Here is a 17,447-nt window from a genome sequence, read left to right as displayed (position 1 = left end):
TCTTCATGAAGAAAGCGACGGCACACATTTACTCGTAGTTTTAACTATGTACAGGAATCTTTTTGTATTAAAAGTCACATTATTTGGACTTCTGCCTCTCACCTCACCACACCTGGACGTAGGTGACATCTACGTCCAGGTGTCATTATTGAACAAAGCTGAGTAAACAAACACATAAATATATATCCAAATGTGTAAAGAGATTTTATTGGTACACTATAAATAGAAACAATATAAAAAGAATGCAAAAATAAATACATGTATGTGTGGATGCAGTGTGTACACACTGCTTATTCCTTATAGGAGCAGTATTGCGTTTTCTTCAAGACTACAGTAATCTTATGTATCTGTCACTTACAGCATCATAGACTTATACATAAATGTGCGCTATATACAATTTTCTTTGTTTACATCGAGTCCAAAGTTGATTTTAGATGCATCTACATAACAAACAGGAGGCTTGAAATTTCAGGTCAGAGAGAAATTATTGTTTTTGACATGATTAGTAATTAAAAAGAAAACTTTAAATGACCTAATCTCAAAACAGTTCTATCATCCACTATGCTGAGTGAATAGGAAAGATTGGTATATTAATACACAAGTTCTCTCACCAAATGAGGCATAAAAGTTTGAAGACAAAAATACAATTTTGATATCAGAATATAACAAAAGCCCCCTGTAAAATAGCATAAATAGCAAGTCTTGCTAACGGTATGTTTTTGAAATCCATCAAATTGATAAGTATTAAAGAAAATAAATGTTAGACAAAATAAACATCCTATCTCATTGTCTCATTTGATCAAGTGTCATACTTGATAAGTCAATAGTCTGTCAAAATTATTTTTTTCAGAGAATAACAAATAAAAATTCCACATATTCAACATTTTTCATATATCCCAAAATATTTGTATGTAGTTTAAATCTGATTATTTTCAAGCCTTTCAAGCAATCAGATAACCAATTTTTGTAATTCAGTGTTTTTATGGTATGCCAGATGGAACAGTTTGTACGGGGCTAAACTGAGGCCATAAAGTTTGTTCAGAAAAAAAGAAATTGAGCCTGAAAAATTCTTAAAACTGAAAAAAATAACACTGAAAAAGATTTGAAACTGAAAAATTATTTTGAAATTGAAAAACAAAAGTGAACCTGAAAAAAATGTTTAGAAACTGAAAAAAGTTTTAAAATGGAAAAAAACTGAAACTGAAAATAAAGATTTGAAACTGGAAAAAAAAGCTTTCAAACTGTAAAACAGAATGTAAAACTTTCTTTCAGTTTCAGAATTTTTTTCTTTTGAACAAACTTTGTGACCCCAATTTAGTTCCAGTAGGTCCAGTTAATCCAGAACTGACACTTCCAGGCGGTAATTAACCCTATAGAAGTTGCTTGGCGTCTCATCTGCTCTCCGTCAGCTGGACATGTATCTCCTGGAAGCTCGGCCTTTCCTTAGCATTTCTCCTCCAGCAGCTTAGCATGAGATCGCCATAGATTCTGTCAGGACAACACTGAGGTTTTGGCAGGTATACCTTGGAGCATAAAAAAACAAGGCAATTATTTCACAAGCAAGACAGGCTATGTTTAGTTTAATAAGAGCTAAGGGCATGTGTAGCATAAAATAAGACAGTACAAACTGTGTAAGCACCATACGGAGCTTTCAACCACTAACCTTTCCACATTTTGTCACATCATTATCAGAATCTATAATATTTGATTGGAAATATTATATTAGGATTAAAGAAAAGCCATTTGTGCAACGTTGAGGCAGCAGGGCTAAAGATTCCAACGGATGGCCATTGTAGACAGAAAAGAAAGGAAGAGTAAATTACTGCCAAGAAGCTCAGAAATTTTGAGATTAATCTCCAAATTTATCTAGAAAATCTCAAATTTTGAGCTTGAAAAGTCAAAAATTGCAAAAAATTTTTTTATATATATATATATATTTCCTACATTTCTGAATTTCAGTTTTTGGAAAGTTTTTTTCTAGAAAATTTCAGAAATTAATCTCAAAAGTTCAGAGCTTTTTTTTAATTTAAAATTTTTTTTACCAAATTTTTTACTTTTGGAGCTTCGAAATGATGGAGCTACCTCAGGGCCATAAAGTTTGTTCAAAAGGGGAAAAAAATTGAAACTGAGAAAAAAAGATCTGAAACAAACGTTTTTTTCAGTTTGTGTTTTATTCTTTTGAACAAACTTTATGGTCTCGATTTAGCTCCATACACATTTCTCAGATATTAGTTGAAACAAATCTAAACACCATGTGTTGTTTCCTTTCCAGTCAAATGTTTTTGCCTGCTTTGTGTAGATTTATCACCAAAATGCCAAAGAAAATATACTAAAGTTCATGGATGTAAACATTGAATAATTTAAGTTGAAAAATGAATACTTTAGCACAACACTGTAAATGCGCGCTGACCACCTGAGCGGCGCTCACCTGCTTGCCCTGGTTCCTGAAGAACTCGCCCGTGTTTTCGATCACCTGCTCGTCAGAGAGCTGCGAGTATGGCTGCTCCTTGCACAGGGTCAGGATTTCCCACAGAGTCACCCCGAAAGCCCACACATCGCTGGCCATGGTGAACTTACCCTGAGAGAACAAACAACAAAAACAGAACCCACAGTGGACTCATTCTAGTTTTTAAGGAATCCAGTCCCGCTTTGTTTGATCACTCACTAAAAGGATGCTCTCCCAGGACATCCAGCGAATTGGCAGGACGGCTCGTCCCTGGATGCGGAAGTAGTCCCCTCTGTAGAGGTTCCGACTCATGCCAAAATCCGCTATCTTGATGGTGTTGTTCTTCCCCACCAGGCAGTTGCGGGTCGCCAGATCCCGGTGGACAAAGTTGAGAGAGGACAGGTACTTCATACCAGACGCGATCTGCACCGCCATGCCGAGCAGTTTGACGGAACTACAATACAGGACAGAAGAAGTGTCGTACTGATTAAAGGTTCTTGATTCATGTTTATGCATACAAATGTGAACAGTGTGATGCAGTAGTGGTGCAGGTGTGAAGCACAATCCAAGTAAGGAGGCATTAGTCCTCGATGCGGCAATCACAGGTTCAAGTCCCAACCTAATGACCTTTGCTACATTGTCTTCCTCCTCTCTCATTACCCACTTTCCTATCTGACCACTGTCAAACAAAGGTAACTAGGGCCAACAAAAAATTTTTTTTGTTTATAAAAAATCTGGAAAGTGCAACATTCTTTTGTTTTCAGCCGAATTTCCTCTAATGCTGCAAAATCTAGTGCAACTAATTGGCCTCAGAAGTCATTTAAAGGGGCAGTATTGTGTCCTTTCCAGGAGCCTAGTGCCATTTTATAGCATGATCAAGTTGTCATAAAAATGCTCTATATATCAAATACGACTTAAAAGAAATTTTACTTTGTTATTTAACGCATTGAGATTGGGCCTCTGCGGCTTTAAAAACTCCTACCCATTCTGAAACTCCGCCTTCAGAAAGTCATCCCAACACGGCTCCTCTATTAACCTTTTTAGCAATGTTTTTACCTGTGATTCATATTTAAGTTCTCTAAGGAACTTAAATATGTTTGTGTGTTCAGTTTGTTTGCGTGTTATTTTTTTTCTTCAATTATGAACAAATTGCAGTGCTTACATATTGCTTGCGTCTCCGCTCTGTTGCCATTCATCATTCTTACTGGAAACCCAAAATGCTGCCTAACAAATGATTTGAGAGTAACTTGGGCATCTTCTGTTACAACTTCCTCAAGCAAAGTCATGGCACCTGCAACTGACTAATGCTCACAAGACAGCAGTCACCTCAACAAGAATCATTGGGATGTTTTAATGTCATGGGATCTTGTATGAGAAGATCTTGTTACACCCTAAATTCCAGTGAAGAATGTGTGACAAAATACCAAAATCGATCAAATTTGACTGAGCTTCAGCTACTTTGCAAGAAAAAACAGGCAAACATTTCAGCTGCTTCATGCTCAAAAGCTGGTACAAACAAACCCAATAGTTACATTTTTACCGTGTTTTCTGGGCAACTCAGATTTTTTTCATCGGTTAGCTGGTCTTACAATCCAGAGAGACTTAAAAGTCAATACTGACCGCCCTGATTTAGACCACAGAAACTGCCTGCAGACTTCAAAGTCAAAGACGGCAATTTCTAGATGACTTATAGTCCAGAAAATATGGCAACTGCAGTGTTAGGTAGTTCTGAATCCACTCAAAGGTCTGAATACAGATGCGCACTGAACTTTTCACTTGTTTCAATGAAACACATCGGTTTGCGGTTTTGATGTGACAAAGCCCAAACTGCATATGAATCATTAACGGAGATGGTGCACTACCTGACTTCGTCGCTCCCCTCCTGCTGGTCTGCCTCGCCGCCAGTCAGGGTCTTCAGTCTGAGACTGCGAAGAAACTGGTTCAGGTCTCCATTCTCCATGTACTCCGTGATCATACACAGAGGGTCCGTGTCCACGCACACCGCCAGCAGGCGGACAATGTTGGGATCCCTCAGACGAGACATGATTCTTATCTCCTTCAGGAAGTCGTTCCTGCAGCAAATTCACCAACTAAAACTGAGAACTGTATGGGTCAAAGATGGTTCTGTTGCTCTACCATTCAGCCAGCGACTCTTACCTGGCGTTCTTGTTGGCGTCTTCCCGTAGCATCTTCACAGCTACGAGCAAAGGAGACTCACTGCTACCTTCCATCGACGTATCCTCGCTCAAGGAGTCCTGCATGTCCTCAGCCTCGCACAAGTGCACCTGTGTGGAGGGAAATCAGCTCATCGTCCGCTTTGGTTCCGGTCTTTACTTGACACTGAACAGAAGTAGCTTTAATATCAAGTCAAAAAATGAGTTTACCTCCCCAAATTGGCCCTCTCCCAGTTTTTCCTTGAAGGTCAGCTTCTCTCTTGGGAACTCCCTCAAGGTCGAATCCGATCCAGCAAAGAGGTTCATGTTGGCGGCTGTGATGGAGCCGCTGTCCGAGGACTCCTGCAGACTGATGATATCCGCCTCGGCATAATGCGGCGCGCCGTCAGAACCGACGCCTGCTCTACTGGAGCTTCCCGACTCTGGAAGAGAAGCACGCGCTGCAGGGCCTATTGCTTCAGCTGCTTTTGAAGACCTTAGCGTTGACCTTCGACCCCCGGCTCCCTCCTTACCGAGGTTTTCTGCGCACTCAGCAAATTCAGGCAGTTTGCGGATGAGGCGAGAAGGCTCCTGGTAGTCGGCGGAGGCGGGGTAGATTCTCTCGTACGTGGAGATGGAGCCAGAGCCGGAGCCGTCCTCGCTGGACTGAGAGGAGTGGAGGAAGGAGAAGGCCTGGGTCTGGACGGCAAGGCGAGCCGTCAGCTCGTCGTCCAGCCAGCGGCGGGAGGCCTTATGATGCGTGAGAGGTAACAGTCTGTGTGAGTGACTTCATGCCCTTTAGACTTTTTCACATTCTCATGGTCAGAATGTAGTTCTTTGAGATGTTATGTCAACGTTTAACAAAGTGGTAAGCAGTTTTTAATCCTCTCTTTTCAATTTTAAAGCTTTGCCAGAAATTTCAGGTCTGGACTTTGACTGGAAAATTATACACTGCAAAAATCCAAAATCTTGACATGTAATTTTGGTCTGGTTATCATAGTACACTTAAAATAAGACAAAACCTATTGCTGAAAGGTTACTTTCCTTACTGAAGGAGCATGTTTTAAGAAAAAATTAACTTAATATTGATGAAAAAGTTCTAGATATAAGTGAATTAATCTGCCAGTGGAAAGGCATCCTAGATTTTAAGAATAGCTTGTTTTCACCCATTTTATTTTATATTGTCACCTTCATAACATAATAGCCTAAGTAATTTGTGCCAAAAGCAATTTCTGAAACAAAACAAAACAAAACAAAAAAACATGACTTTCTTCTTTCCAAAAAATGTTTTAGGCAAAAAAAAAAAAAAAACAATAAAAAAACATTTTGGCAAAAAATGACTTAGGCCATTATTTTAGGATATGCAACACCAGTAACGTTTAATGTGGTTCCAATGTCAGTTTTCCTAGTCTGAACTTTAGCTATCAGTAATAATTCCCCCCCAAAATCAAAACAGACAAAAAAATCTCAATAATAAATACAGTCCATTCACCTTCTCAAGCATCTTCTGCCAGACCTGTCTCCACAGTATGATGAGTATGATAGTCAAAAGGATGGCTATAATGGCCACCAGGCAGCCAATCAGGATCCTTGTGTTGCTGTCATCCACTTTGTGAGTGGGATCGTCTCCTGATGATGTACAGGAACGTGTTGAAAATACTTAAATGTGGTCAATCATGTGTCATATGAAAAGGAACGTAGCACTCTCACCATTTTATTACTGGATAATAAATAAAACGTAGAAATTCTTCTCTCTCTCTTTTTTTTAATCTTAAAACTGAAAACTGTAGTTTGTGATTCTCTCAGCAGGGGGCAGTGCTGACCTAGAAAGCATTTATTTTAACCCCTATCTTCACCTTTGCTTACATTTAGATAAAACAATACTGCTTCCACCTGAAAGCCTTAAATAAAACGGATCAGATGAGGTTCGGCTGGTTACCTAGGAGGGGTTTTTTGTGTTGTCCGTGCTTGTGAGGACCCAGTGATGTGTTGTAAACGGCAGAGCCTGTGACACAGAAAGGCAAGGAAGTCAGAGTGAATTGAGTCAGGAGGCGGTTTCGCTATGAATCTAACATAATGGCCTTGTGCGGTGGGAATGAAAGGCTTTCTGAGGGGTGGCTCTGATAGTTTTACCCGACTGGAAGGCCACCTCGCTGAACAGCAGCCACTGGTCACCGAAGTGAAAACGGCACTTGATGCTGCTGGCCGTTCGATCCCCGAGGGGCACGGTGACAAATCGGGCGCTTTGGCTCAGGGGCTCGGCGGATGGCCTGTAGGTCATGGGGTCAGGCTCCCATTCTGATTCGGAGCGGAAGAAGCATGTGGCCTGTCTGAACAGCCTCACTCCACGGCTGAACATGTTGCTGCAATGAACCTGTAGAGGTGGAAGGCATTATTAAAGGACTAAATCCTGCTGTGTGTCAGACTTTATAGGGGCAGTATTATGCGTTTTCAGGCACAAAGAGCCTTTTTATAGCACAATCAAGTAAACATTTTAACTTCAGTTCTTATAAAAATGTCAGATGTCTCAAATATGACCTAGAATAAATTTTATTTTCTGATTTGTTGCCTTGAAATTGGGCCTCTATCTCTTTAAGAACTCCTGCGCTTTCTGAAATTCCACCTTCAGGAAGTCATCACAACATTACTCCTGTATTAACCCTTTAAAAACATATTTAATGAGCTCAACAGATGTACAGTTCCTTCAGGTGTTTGCTAATTGCTTCTGACTAGTCTGAAGGAGCTGAGTGAGGGAGTCACAAGGGAGGGCTGCTCTGTGAGGCAGAAGCTTGGAAACTGCATCTCCAAGGCAGAGCTTTGTCCTCAAAGGCGGAGCTAGGTCCACCCAGGTGTTTTGTACAGCTGATTGCCATGGGAGATTAAGGGATTTCTCAAAAATGAATGAAATAATCAAGGCATCAAAGTGTGTTTTTGATGAGGGAATGACATTATAACATGATGCAAGGCTCAAAAAAGTTAATTTTACAAAAATACTGCCCCTTTAAAGGTACTCTAATGCAGGGAATATCTAAAATGTTGCCTCCTGCGTTGAGTCCTTCCTCACCTTCATGGAGGTGAAGTTGTGGATGTGGTCAAAGTCAAAGACCACCTCTATGTAACCTTTAGGGAAAGTCTTGTTGCTCCATCCCACGTAGTCGTACCCAGGCCACGCTCCAGGGACGTGGCTGTGCAGGAAGTCATCCAGACCCCAGGTGCCATCCGTCAGCTGGCCCAGGCCCTTGGTCAGTCTGGAGAAGCAAAGTTTGATTTTTTTCATCCTCGTTTTCCTCATAGTTCAACATGTAGAAATAAAGTTCAGACCTTTGAGCCGTTGCTCCGTCATACACAGAGTCATTGAAGAAGACATCCAAGCCTCTGTAGATCATCTGGTGTCCATCTGGAATGCTGTAAGACACCAGGCCGTCTGGAAAGAGCAGGAAAAAAAACAACTAAAATGATGGGGTTTTTTTTAAGTTTTCACATTATTACATAGAGACATCATACTAAAAATATGCTGTAAAGCAAAATTCAGTCTGTGCAGGCACAGGCTGGTTGGCATGGTCACTATTACCGCACACTGTCAGTCAGCTGGCTAAAAGAAGCTGACTATAAAAACAAGAAAGACAAATTCAGCTATTTGGAAATGAACTTAATACATTTTAAGTAATTAAAACATGAACAGTTATGTTGTGGAAACTCGAGAACCTCCGTCAGACTATAGAAAAATGTTATCCGAGAAACACGAGCTTAAAATATATTGCTGTCAATATAAGCAAACTTTAAATTCACTTTAACGTCTGCTTTATACTTTAAAGTTTAAAGCAGCATAATTGTATTTCCTACAATGAAGACAATGAAAACAGTCAAATAGACTAATATTTGAACATGCTTTGCCCAAGGATTGCTTGTATTTTCTTTATTTGACTTGATTAACTACAGAGGCGTCCATAGGACCATGGGTCAAAGTTGACCTTTATAAAATTGCATTGGAAAAAGGCTAAAAAGTTGGACAGATGGGGACGGATGCATGCATGGATGGATGGATGGATGGATGGATGGATGGATGGATGGATGGATGGATGGATGGATGGATGGATGGATGGATGGATGGATGGATGGATGGATGGATGGTTGGATGGATGGATGGATGGATGGATGGATCTATGACAGAGAACATCATAAATGTCACTTTTTTCATAGAGACCTTTAGAATTTACCTTGTTTCAATTTTAAAAACAAACTAAACTTGAAAATTAGAGAAATTGTACTGGAATGGTATTATGCATTTTTCAGGCACATAAGAGTCATTTTATGGCACAATCAAGTAACTATGTTACCTTCAAGTGTTGTGAAAATGCTGTATATATCTAATATGACAGAAGAAATTCGACATCACAATTTAACGCCTCCGTGTCTTTAAGAAGCTCTCGCTCTTTCTGAAACTCCGCCTTCAGGAAGTCATTACGTTTCTCCTTTAAGCTGTTTATAGCCATTCTGAGATGCCACTGAGATGTTCCACCAGATATTTGCAACTTTTCTTTTTTTTTTTTTTAAATATTGTTAAACATTTTTTTTCAGATTTAAATTTTTGTGTCAATACAGGAAATCTGTGGTATTTTAAATCAGATTTATAACACCGTCAGAATGCTGCACCAGCCCATGCCTAAGCCTTCGTGGTGAAGAGCCCTGACTAACCCAGCCATTCACAGCCGTAGAGCTCCACCCTCATACACACGATCAAGGACGGGTCGGTAACGGGCATGAAGCGGACGAAGCGGGCGACAATGGGGGGCTCAAGATCCTTCAGGACCACATCGTAGGTGTTCTTGTTGCCCTCGATAACCTATAAGAGGAGAGGCAGGGCATTCAAGTTAGACATAACTCAGTGTGTCACTGAACGGAAGCAAACTTTAATTTGACAGATTAATATTTGCTCTTCTGCACCAACAGAAGAGGAATAATACAAATCTCTGTCTGTAATCTAAATTTGTAAAATGGTCCTAAAGGTTTGAAAATAGATTTAGATATATTTAAGTAGGAATTTATTATTATTCCACCACGCCTTTTTTTTCTGATAGAACATAAAAAAATAGTAATTTTAGAGAATACCATAAAATGAGGTAACAGGACATCTTCATGAAGAAAAAGTTTCTTTTATGAACAGCATGTCAAAAGATAACTTACTCAATAGTCAAAGGGAAAATTCTCATTGGTACCACAGCAATCAAATCAACAGGTTTTTGCCTTTTATTTTCACAATTTTACTTTAATTTCCAAGTCAGAGGTTCCTTATCCGAGGCCAGATTGTGTACGCAGTGCTGATTCCTTCTGTTTTTATCTCCCCCAATGAAAAATGTTTGGAGTGACCTAATCAAAATCAAGACTTAAATCTGTCATAGGTATTGTGGGATGACCTTAAACAGGTTTTTTTATGCTTTGGGGCGCTTTGTGGCACTTCCAAAAAATATGCACTGGGTTGCCAGACCAGACCAGAAAAAAATTGTACATGGATTCACAGCTCAGGAACTGCATAATTTACATTTTATGTAAATTTATTTATTTATTTATTTTATTTAACATTTTTCAAGATGGGGCTGTAGCCACCTTTAGACCCTCTCTTGGTGGCACCACTGCTTAGGATCAGGATTTTTTTCAGCTCATCTTTGTCTGATATTGAGATTTGTTATATGATCTGAAACATCTACGACAGAAAAAAAAAAACAATTCTGTAAGGCGGGCAACTATTTCAGCCACACTTGTTAAGGTTTATGTACACCACATGTTTACGTACATAAACACAATCATAGCATGAACATAATGTAGTTTCTACTATTTCTTTTTCTTACACTTCCTGGTTTTGGGGAAAACATCTTTAACAATTCTCTTTTGCTTTCAGATTGATGCAAAGTGTGTGTCTGATGTGTAGATCCATTTTGAATTTCAATGTAAAAATTCTTCCTCTGATCTGAAGGGCCGCCTGGCGCGTCGCGGTTAAAAGTGAGTTAAAAGCTGCCAGATTTCTTATCTCTGTCTCCACCTGTGACGCCCCTCCAACTTTAGCCTCAAATGCAGCTGCATTCGCTGTGCCTAGAGACGGACAAAATTAAATGGAAATTAAATGGAGTCGCTTTTTGCATCTGACTCGGAAAATCCAACTTTCTAATTGGAGCTGGAACCGATGTGGACTGAGACAAACCCAACACACAATCCAGATGACGAGGAAAAAAAAATCACCCAAAATCTTATTAAAAAAGAAAAGGTTTAGTAATTCTTACAGTGACATTTACACTGAAATCATCAGGGTGTCCACACATCCTTAAAAAGTCTTAAAAAGCCTGAAGAGCTTAAAATGTCTTAAATAAATTTTTTAAAAGTAAGTTCGCCTTAAATATGTTAATCATAGATGTTAAGTTTTGTTGAAAGAGTATTTAACCTTGTTTAATCTATTTAATCTTGCTAGCTAGCAAGCTAGCTAAAAAGTCTTAAATATGACACCAGCAGACAGCCCGATCATTATAAATACCTGTTCTTACTGCGTTTTGCATGGCTAGAAAATGATCCGTTGATACTTTCAGTGAGGTTATGTGATCATCACAGATGAAGCTGTGAAAGAGTCCAGCTGAAATCAATGTCCTGCGCTTATTAGCAGATTGATAGCCATGAGAGAGACTTAGATGTTTCAGAAATCCTTGTGTTGGCAGTGGTTTCCTGCAGAAGATCAGCATCGTGTTGCACCAAAAGGAGGGGCACACCGGATAAATCAGACCAGATTTTCTCAATTTTAGACGATAGCCACATGTGGAACCGATCTTATCCAAGTATGCAAAGGTCTGAAAATCAGTCAATAAGTAGACCTTTCACAGTAACAAATAAATCAATTAATATCATGATAATTTAAAACAAACTCAATTTTCGTTTGAATGATTTATCGCTTGTCTCCCTCTAAAAAAACTGGATGACAAAAGTCTTCAGTTTGGTGTTTTGGTCTCAACTAGACAGTTTTTTGAAGGACAGTTATGCTTACAGAGGCTTCATAATTCATTTATTTGTTGTTTCTGTTGTTTAGTTTTTTTATTTCATATATTTTAAATGTTTTCCAGTTCCAATGTTAAATGTTCGTTAGAATTTATAGTTCATTTATCTTTGAGATTGTGTTCTTGCGTTATTATGCTGTTAGCATTACATTACTTGAAAATTATCTCAAAACAACATTATCGTTTATCGCAATAACTTCTAGAGCGATTTATCATCCAGGTAAATTTGTTATTGTGACGGGCCAACCGTTAACAATAATAGCAACAATAGTCACATTGTTGATGCCAACTTGGCAAATCTGTTGTTGTACTTAGCAACTTTTCAGACGAAAAAAATAATAAAATAAATTGGTTTCGGCCAAAATTGGAATCGGCAGGTCGGGCTTTTTAATGATTGGTACTTGGCCTAAAAACTGCAATCGCTGCAACAGTAATGAAAATGCCTCGGCACTTTATAAAAATGACTAAGTTTCAGCTTATCACTGTAAAGATCTGTTGGGTTTTGGCTTTTTTTGTTTTATTAAACTGCTAAAACAGATACTCAGTCTGTTTCTATTGTTCCCCAGAGATATAATTAAAAATGATCAGCACGTTGTCGCTGTTATGAAGCAATGTTGTCCGAAAAGCACACGCACCTGATTTCCCATCCTGTCATGCCAGCCCACCCAGCTGCTGCCGTCCCGGCTGTACTTTATTCTGTACCTCTGGGCGAATTCGTTCCCCATGCCGTCGGCGTGGCGACCCTGGGTGCCCACGAGGGTGATAAAGTGCAGCGAGCGCAAATCCACCTGGAGGTACTCCTTGAAGCCACCCGGCTCCGACATGATGTCAGGACACCAGGCCCCGTCCCCGTCGCCAGTGTCAAAGTCCAGTCTGGGGAAGCAGAGGGTGAAAAAGAAAAAAAAGAGAGTTTAAATTCACGACTTTTCGTTTCTCAAATAGATCAGAAGTGAGATGTTGGAATAAAAGCAGGAGTTAAAGTTGCCTTCCGAATCGTGCGGCGGTGGACTCGGACCACTGACTGGAAGCAGAGATGTCCTCGTCCTGGATCTGCCCGCCAGTCATGCCCAGAGGATAGCGGCACATTTCTGAAAACACAGCCAGACACAAGGCAGCTGCTGTAAAATACTTTGTAAGGTTTATAAGTCACTGAACATATTAAAGATCTGCTGTCGTTGTATCAACCTTCAACCTCTGGAAGAACCTTCTGGTTCTGTTTCTGCATCCCCAGAACCAGAACCAAACATGGAGAGGCAAACAAACAAACTTCCAGAAAACTACAAGATTGCCGAAACGCTGAGTTCCTTTAAATCAGGGCTATAAACCCATCTGTTCAGAGCTGCCATTGATGAATAGTAACCAGAACATTAATTGATATATTTGATCTGTATTTAATGATCATTCTTGATGACATTTGGCAAAATGAAATGGTTTTTGCTTGTTTCATAACTAACTATTCTGTCATGTTTTCATGATGTGAAGCACTTTGAACTGCTTTGTTGCTCAAATGTGCTACACAAATAAGCTGGACTTGACTAAGATCCACCTTCAGGAAGTCATCACAACATGCCTTCTCTAGTAACCATTTAACACCGTTTTCACTGAGTAGAAGCTCATACTTCTCGTTTGCTAATTGATCCTGGCTAGTCTAAAGGAGCTGAGTGGAGGAGTCCCAGAGGAGGGCTGATCTGTGAGGCAGAAGCCTGGAAACTGTTGTTCTGAGGAGGAGTTTCGTCCTCAAAGGTGTGCAAACCAGGTGTTTTGCACACCTGGTTGCCACAGGAGATTAAGGGATTTCTCAACTATGAATGACAGAATCAAGGCAACACTCCAGGTATGTTTTTGATGAGCGAATAACATTATAACGTGAGGCTCAAAAAAGTTTATTTTAAACAGTACTTTCCCTTTAAGTCCCGACCGAGGAAGCGCAATACAAACACCTTTTCAGGTTTTGATTTCCAAAGCGGTGAACATCTTGTCCAACTTGGTGAAGGCTTCAAAACACTGAAGTTTGTGTTGGTGTCAAAACACGGAAAAGTTTAACGGACATGAATAATTTTGGAAGGTGTCTTGCCATTTCCCTCCCCTCTCCCCCTCTCTCCTCTTTTTACATATTTCTACAGGACCTGAGAAGTTGAGTACTAATTGGACCGGACTGCCTTCCTCCCTCTTGCCCCTTTTTCTGCTGCCCTGCGTGGCCCCTGAAGCCAAACAGAGGCATCACTGTGTGGGTGCCAGTCTAAGCAAAACGAGAAGGGAGTGTCCGCTGACTGGCCGCTCTTCACTTTCTTCGGTTTTCATGACTTTTTTTAGCAAAAAATAAAATCTTAGAAAGCCGGCCCAGATTCTCTTAGGAAAACAAAACTCAAGGTATTAGAGAAAGCATCCGATCCCAAATATAGCAGACAAAGGGGTGAAAGGGTATCCTGATTAATCCTATGCCCGGTCAAAGTTTTTTTGTTGCCTGCAAAGCTTTAAGAAGGCAGAGAAAAGAAAAGTCTTGAAATGTAAGGACGCACCTGATTGGTCACGTGTGGAGAATGAGAGCCGGAGTGTGTGTTAGCCAGAGCTACGCCAACAAACCTCCTGCTTTCCCCGCCCTGCCTTCTGCTCCTGAAAGCTCTGCCTGTGCTGAGGATGTTTGCCTCCTGACCACTGGGCAAACCGCACACACACGCACACACACACACACACATGCACACACTCACACACTTCCTTGTACTGCTCCCGCTTAGAGAACTTCGCATAGGCTTCCGTTCATTTTAGAAGCTGCTTTTAAAATAAGAACTTAAAGGTTTATCACCACACTTTGCAGTACATTTTGTGATGAGGATAAAAATGACGATAATAACTTTTTATCAATTCTTCTTTGAGGTAACCGTGTGACCGTGACTGAATTTGCTTCTTTAAGACAAAAGTCACATAAAGAATAATTGCAACTACTTTTTTTTGGGATGCTTTCAGTGAAAAAATAGTAAAAGAATCTTAACAATTTGGGAACATGTTAAACATCATTAACTGGAATTTATTGTGGCAACATTGAATCAAAATTCTTATCATGATAAGAAATGTGTTGCGATATATGATAACCGATACAATAAATGCTCATCCCTAATGTCTAAACATTGGAGGAAAAATAATAAAACTAACAATCCCAACACTACAAACAGATTTCAGGGGTTTTAAACGTTATTGACTGGAATTTATCATGACAGCAATGAATCAAAATTCTCATTGGGATGAGAAATTTATTGCGATAAATGATAAACAATACGATAAATGCCTAACCAAGATATTTTCTTTAACCCTAACTATTCAATTGAACTCAATTCAAATCCAAAAAATATTACTAGTATATTCCTAACACACACTTTAACCAAAACATAATTCACATCACAACTCTGATCCTAACCTGTAGAACTGCAAGAAAACAAGTGATGACCTGGAAAATGTCCTCAATGGTGACAGTGGTCCTCTATATGTAGCACGTATAAGTGCACACACACACGCACCACCCCCCCCCCCCACCCATACACACACACACACAACACAAACACGCACACACACAAACACACACACATCACGTATTCTCAGCCCACCCACCTTAAGGTCCGGACAACATGCCAATGTTTTCATTTTTTGAATAATCTTATGAACAGCAGTTGACTGGTCTGCCTTCTGGCTGGCAGATGAACGGCCTGAACGAGTCTCTACCTGGATTGACTTGAGCCTTTACAGTGGCAGCCGCCAGGATGAAGACGATGCAGCAAAGGTTCAGTTTGACCTCCATGATGCTTGTCATCTCAAGGAGCTGCGATCCTGAAAAAACAGATAGTGAATAAGAAATGTCTTTTTGTTTTTTTCTAAATCTTCCATTTGGAGTCATTGATCTCATTCAATCGGCGTTCTTACATACGTCTGCGGAAGAATTAGTCAGAGGAAATCAAAACATTAGACTTTAAATCTTAAACTGGAGAGCTCCACTGAATTTATTGCTACATTTATACAAAAAAATGAAATAAAAGAGCAGGAACATATAAGACTGAACTCCAAATCCTGCATCTAGATTAAGAAAATGCAACTTTTAACAAGTAAGTTAAAAGTTGCTTTTTTTTTTTAACTGTTTAAGATGATTTTTGTTCTTCTTTGTTGGTTTTACTTACATTCTGACGTTCCTCTGTCCTCTCTCAGAGAAGATTCCACATTCTCTAGAACTTGATGCACTCAAAGCCGTGAGTTGCTGCTGACCTCGTCTTTGGAAGGTATTTCTGGGTATGGACAGGAGACTCAGAGGGAGAGAGGGAGGGGAGAGTGACAAGGGAAAGGGAGGGAGAGAGCAAGGAAAACACAGGCTGGTGTAACAGTCAATCCGTCTGGGATATAAGAAAGAAACAGAGAAAATAGACACGTTTTGAGCTGGGATTGTTTGAAATTGTGACCCTGAAGAGGAGAGCTGCTGTACGTAGCTCTCCTCTACGTACAGAAGCAGGTTAGCACTTTAAATATCAAGTAAATCGACAAACTGCACCAAAACGTAGACAGAAGACTGACACATTTCACTTGAGCCCATCGGGGACTGTAAAGATCTCCAAGATGAATTTCAGTTGAAGCCTTTTCAACTTCTCCCTTCATGTCATCCATATCCAGGTTTATGTACATATTATAAATATCACAATATCACCTGTTTGTTTCACTTCTGTGGGTTAGGTTGTAGCATACATCAACAAGTGAAATTGTTTCCCTCCAATCTTCACACATGATTTTAATTCACACATGAGCTGAAAAAGACATACTCAGCTAATCTGTACCCCTCTTAAAAGGGCAGCATCATGTAAAATCTACTTTTTGGAGCTTTACTGAGTTAATCCCTTATCAAAAACATACCTGGAGTGTTAATGTGATTCTTTAATCCTTTAATCTCCCATGGCAACCGTTCAGCCGTGCAAAACGCCTGGTTGGACTTGGCGTAAGAATGTTGTTAGAGGGTTAATAGAGGAGCCATGTTGTAATGACTTGCTGAAGGTGGAGTTTCAGAAAGAGCAGGAGCTTCTTAAAGAGACAGAGAACTTCAAGACGTTGCGAACTCAAAATTACTTGACTGTGCTATAAAATGGCACTATGTGCTTGGAAAACGAGTAATACTACCTTTCTAATAGGATTTCAGGGCATCAGAAATCAGAAAACAAGTAAAGGAGGACTAAAAATTTTAAATTCAAGTAGAATTTTAAAAAAAAAATCCAAGTTAACAATTATGCACTACTTTTTGGTGGTCAAAATTCTAAGAGATTCAAGTTAGTATTTGTACTAACTGACTTGCCTGACTTCAAGGACAATTAATATTTTTCCAAGATGCCATATAAAAAAATGGCAGAATAATTATTCCTGCATCAGAGACCAGATGATATGTTTTTGTTTCAGAAGCTGCAGAGCAAAAACTGAGATGTTTTGTGGAGAAAATCAGAATAGTAAAATAGAAACGTATTGAAACAAAACCCGGTCAATCATTTCCCACTTTATTCTCTACGCCAGTTTCTAACCACTCACCTCAAACCTCAAGCAAGGGATCATACTGGAACGTTTTACTGTATGCAAATTCATCATTTTACATCGAACGATTCAATTTATTGGCGAAACACAAAATAAGATTCGAGAGCGTGAACAGGATGACCCTACAGTCTTTTTTCTTTTTCTTTTTTAATGATAATCAAGCAGATTAAAGAGGACGCCAACTGCAGCGGACCGCCCACTATCTGTGTCAGCAGCAGCTGCAGGACGCCACGGACGGATGTGGACGGGTAATGGCTGATATTATTC

General features: G+C 39.7%; 1 protein-coding gene across 4 annotated transcripts; it reads right to left on the bottom strand.

Moving 5' to 3' along the window:
• Positions 1-191: 191 nt before the first annotated feature.
• ddr2b (discoidin domain receptor tyrosine kinase 2b) lies at positions 192-16,624 on the bottom strand. 4 transcript variants are annotated; one of them, XM_008433235.2, is made up of 18 exons: positions 16,518-16,623; positions 15,797-16,006; positions 15,348-15,452; positions 12,619-12,721; positions 12,269-12,506; positions 9,295-9,442; positions 7,921-8,023; positions 7,664-7,847; positions 6,733-6,973; positions 6,539-6,604; positions 6,092-6,228; positions 5,133-5,349; positions 4,831-5,060; positions 4,604-4,731; positions 4,309-4,518; positions 2,666-2,900; positions 2,429-2,578; positions 192-1,523 (listed from the first exon to the last, which is right to left on the bottom strand). In XM_008433235.2, exons 3-18 carry the CDS (start codon positions 15,433-15,435, stop codon positions 1,392-1,394), a joined length of 2,610 nt encoding a protein of 869 aa, XP_008431457.1. In that variant the 5' UTR covers positions 15,436-15,452; positions 15,797-16,006; positions 16,518-16,623; the 3' UTR covers positions 192-1,391. The 4 variants fall into 4 exon arrangements, with proteins under 4 accessions (XP_008431457.1, XP_017165317.1, XP_081454292.1 ...); XM_017309828.2 differs by having other exon boundaries at positions 4,831-5,042; XM_081598166.1 differs by having other exon boundaries at positions 4,831-5,349; positions 16,518-16,624.
• Between the last annotated feature and the right edge of the window lie 823 nt (positions 16,625-17,447).

This window comes from Poecilia reticulata, chromosome 17 (assembly GCF_904066995.2).
Source record: "Poecilia reticulata chromosome 17, P_reticulata-male-v2, whole genome shotgun sequence".
Classification (NCBI taxonomy): Eukaryota; Metazoa; Chordata; class Actinopteri; order Cyprinodontiformes; family Poeciliidae; genus Poecilia; species Poecilia reticulata.
Note: the sequence above shows the minus strand (reverse complement) of the source record. Positions and strands in the feature narration are given on the sequence as shown.

What these genes read in the sequence shown, in the direction of transcription:
- ddr2b (XM_081598166.1), bottom strand. Translation starts at nt 15,435, where the DNA reads ATGACAAGCATCATGGAGGTCAAACTGAACCTTTGCTGCATCGTCTTC. An exon ending in ACAACTTCACCTCCATGAAG is followed by an intron (nt 6,974 to 7,663) that starts GTGAGGAAGGAC and finishes CCACCTCTACAG; the next exon opens with GTTCATTGCAGCAACATGTT. An exon ending in CCTGGGAGAGCATCCTTTTA is followed by an intron (nt 2,579 to 2,665) that starts GTGAGTGATCAA and finishes TTGTTCTCTCAG; the next exon opens with GGTAAGTTCACCATGGCCAG.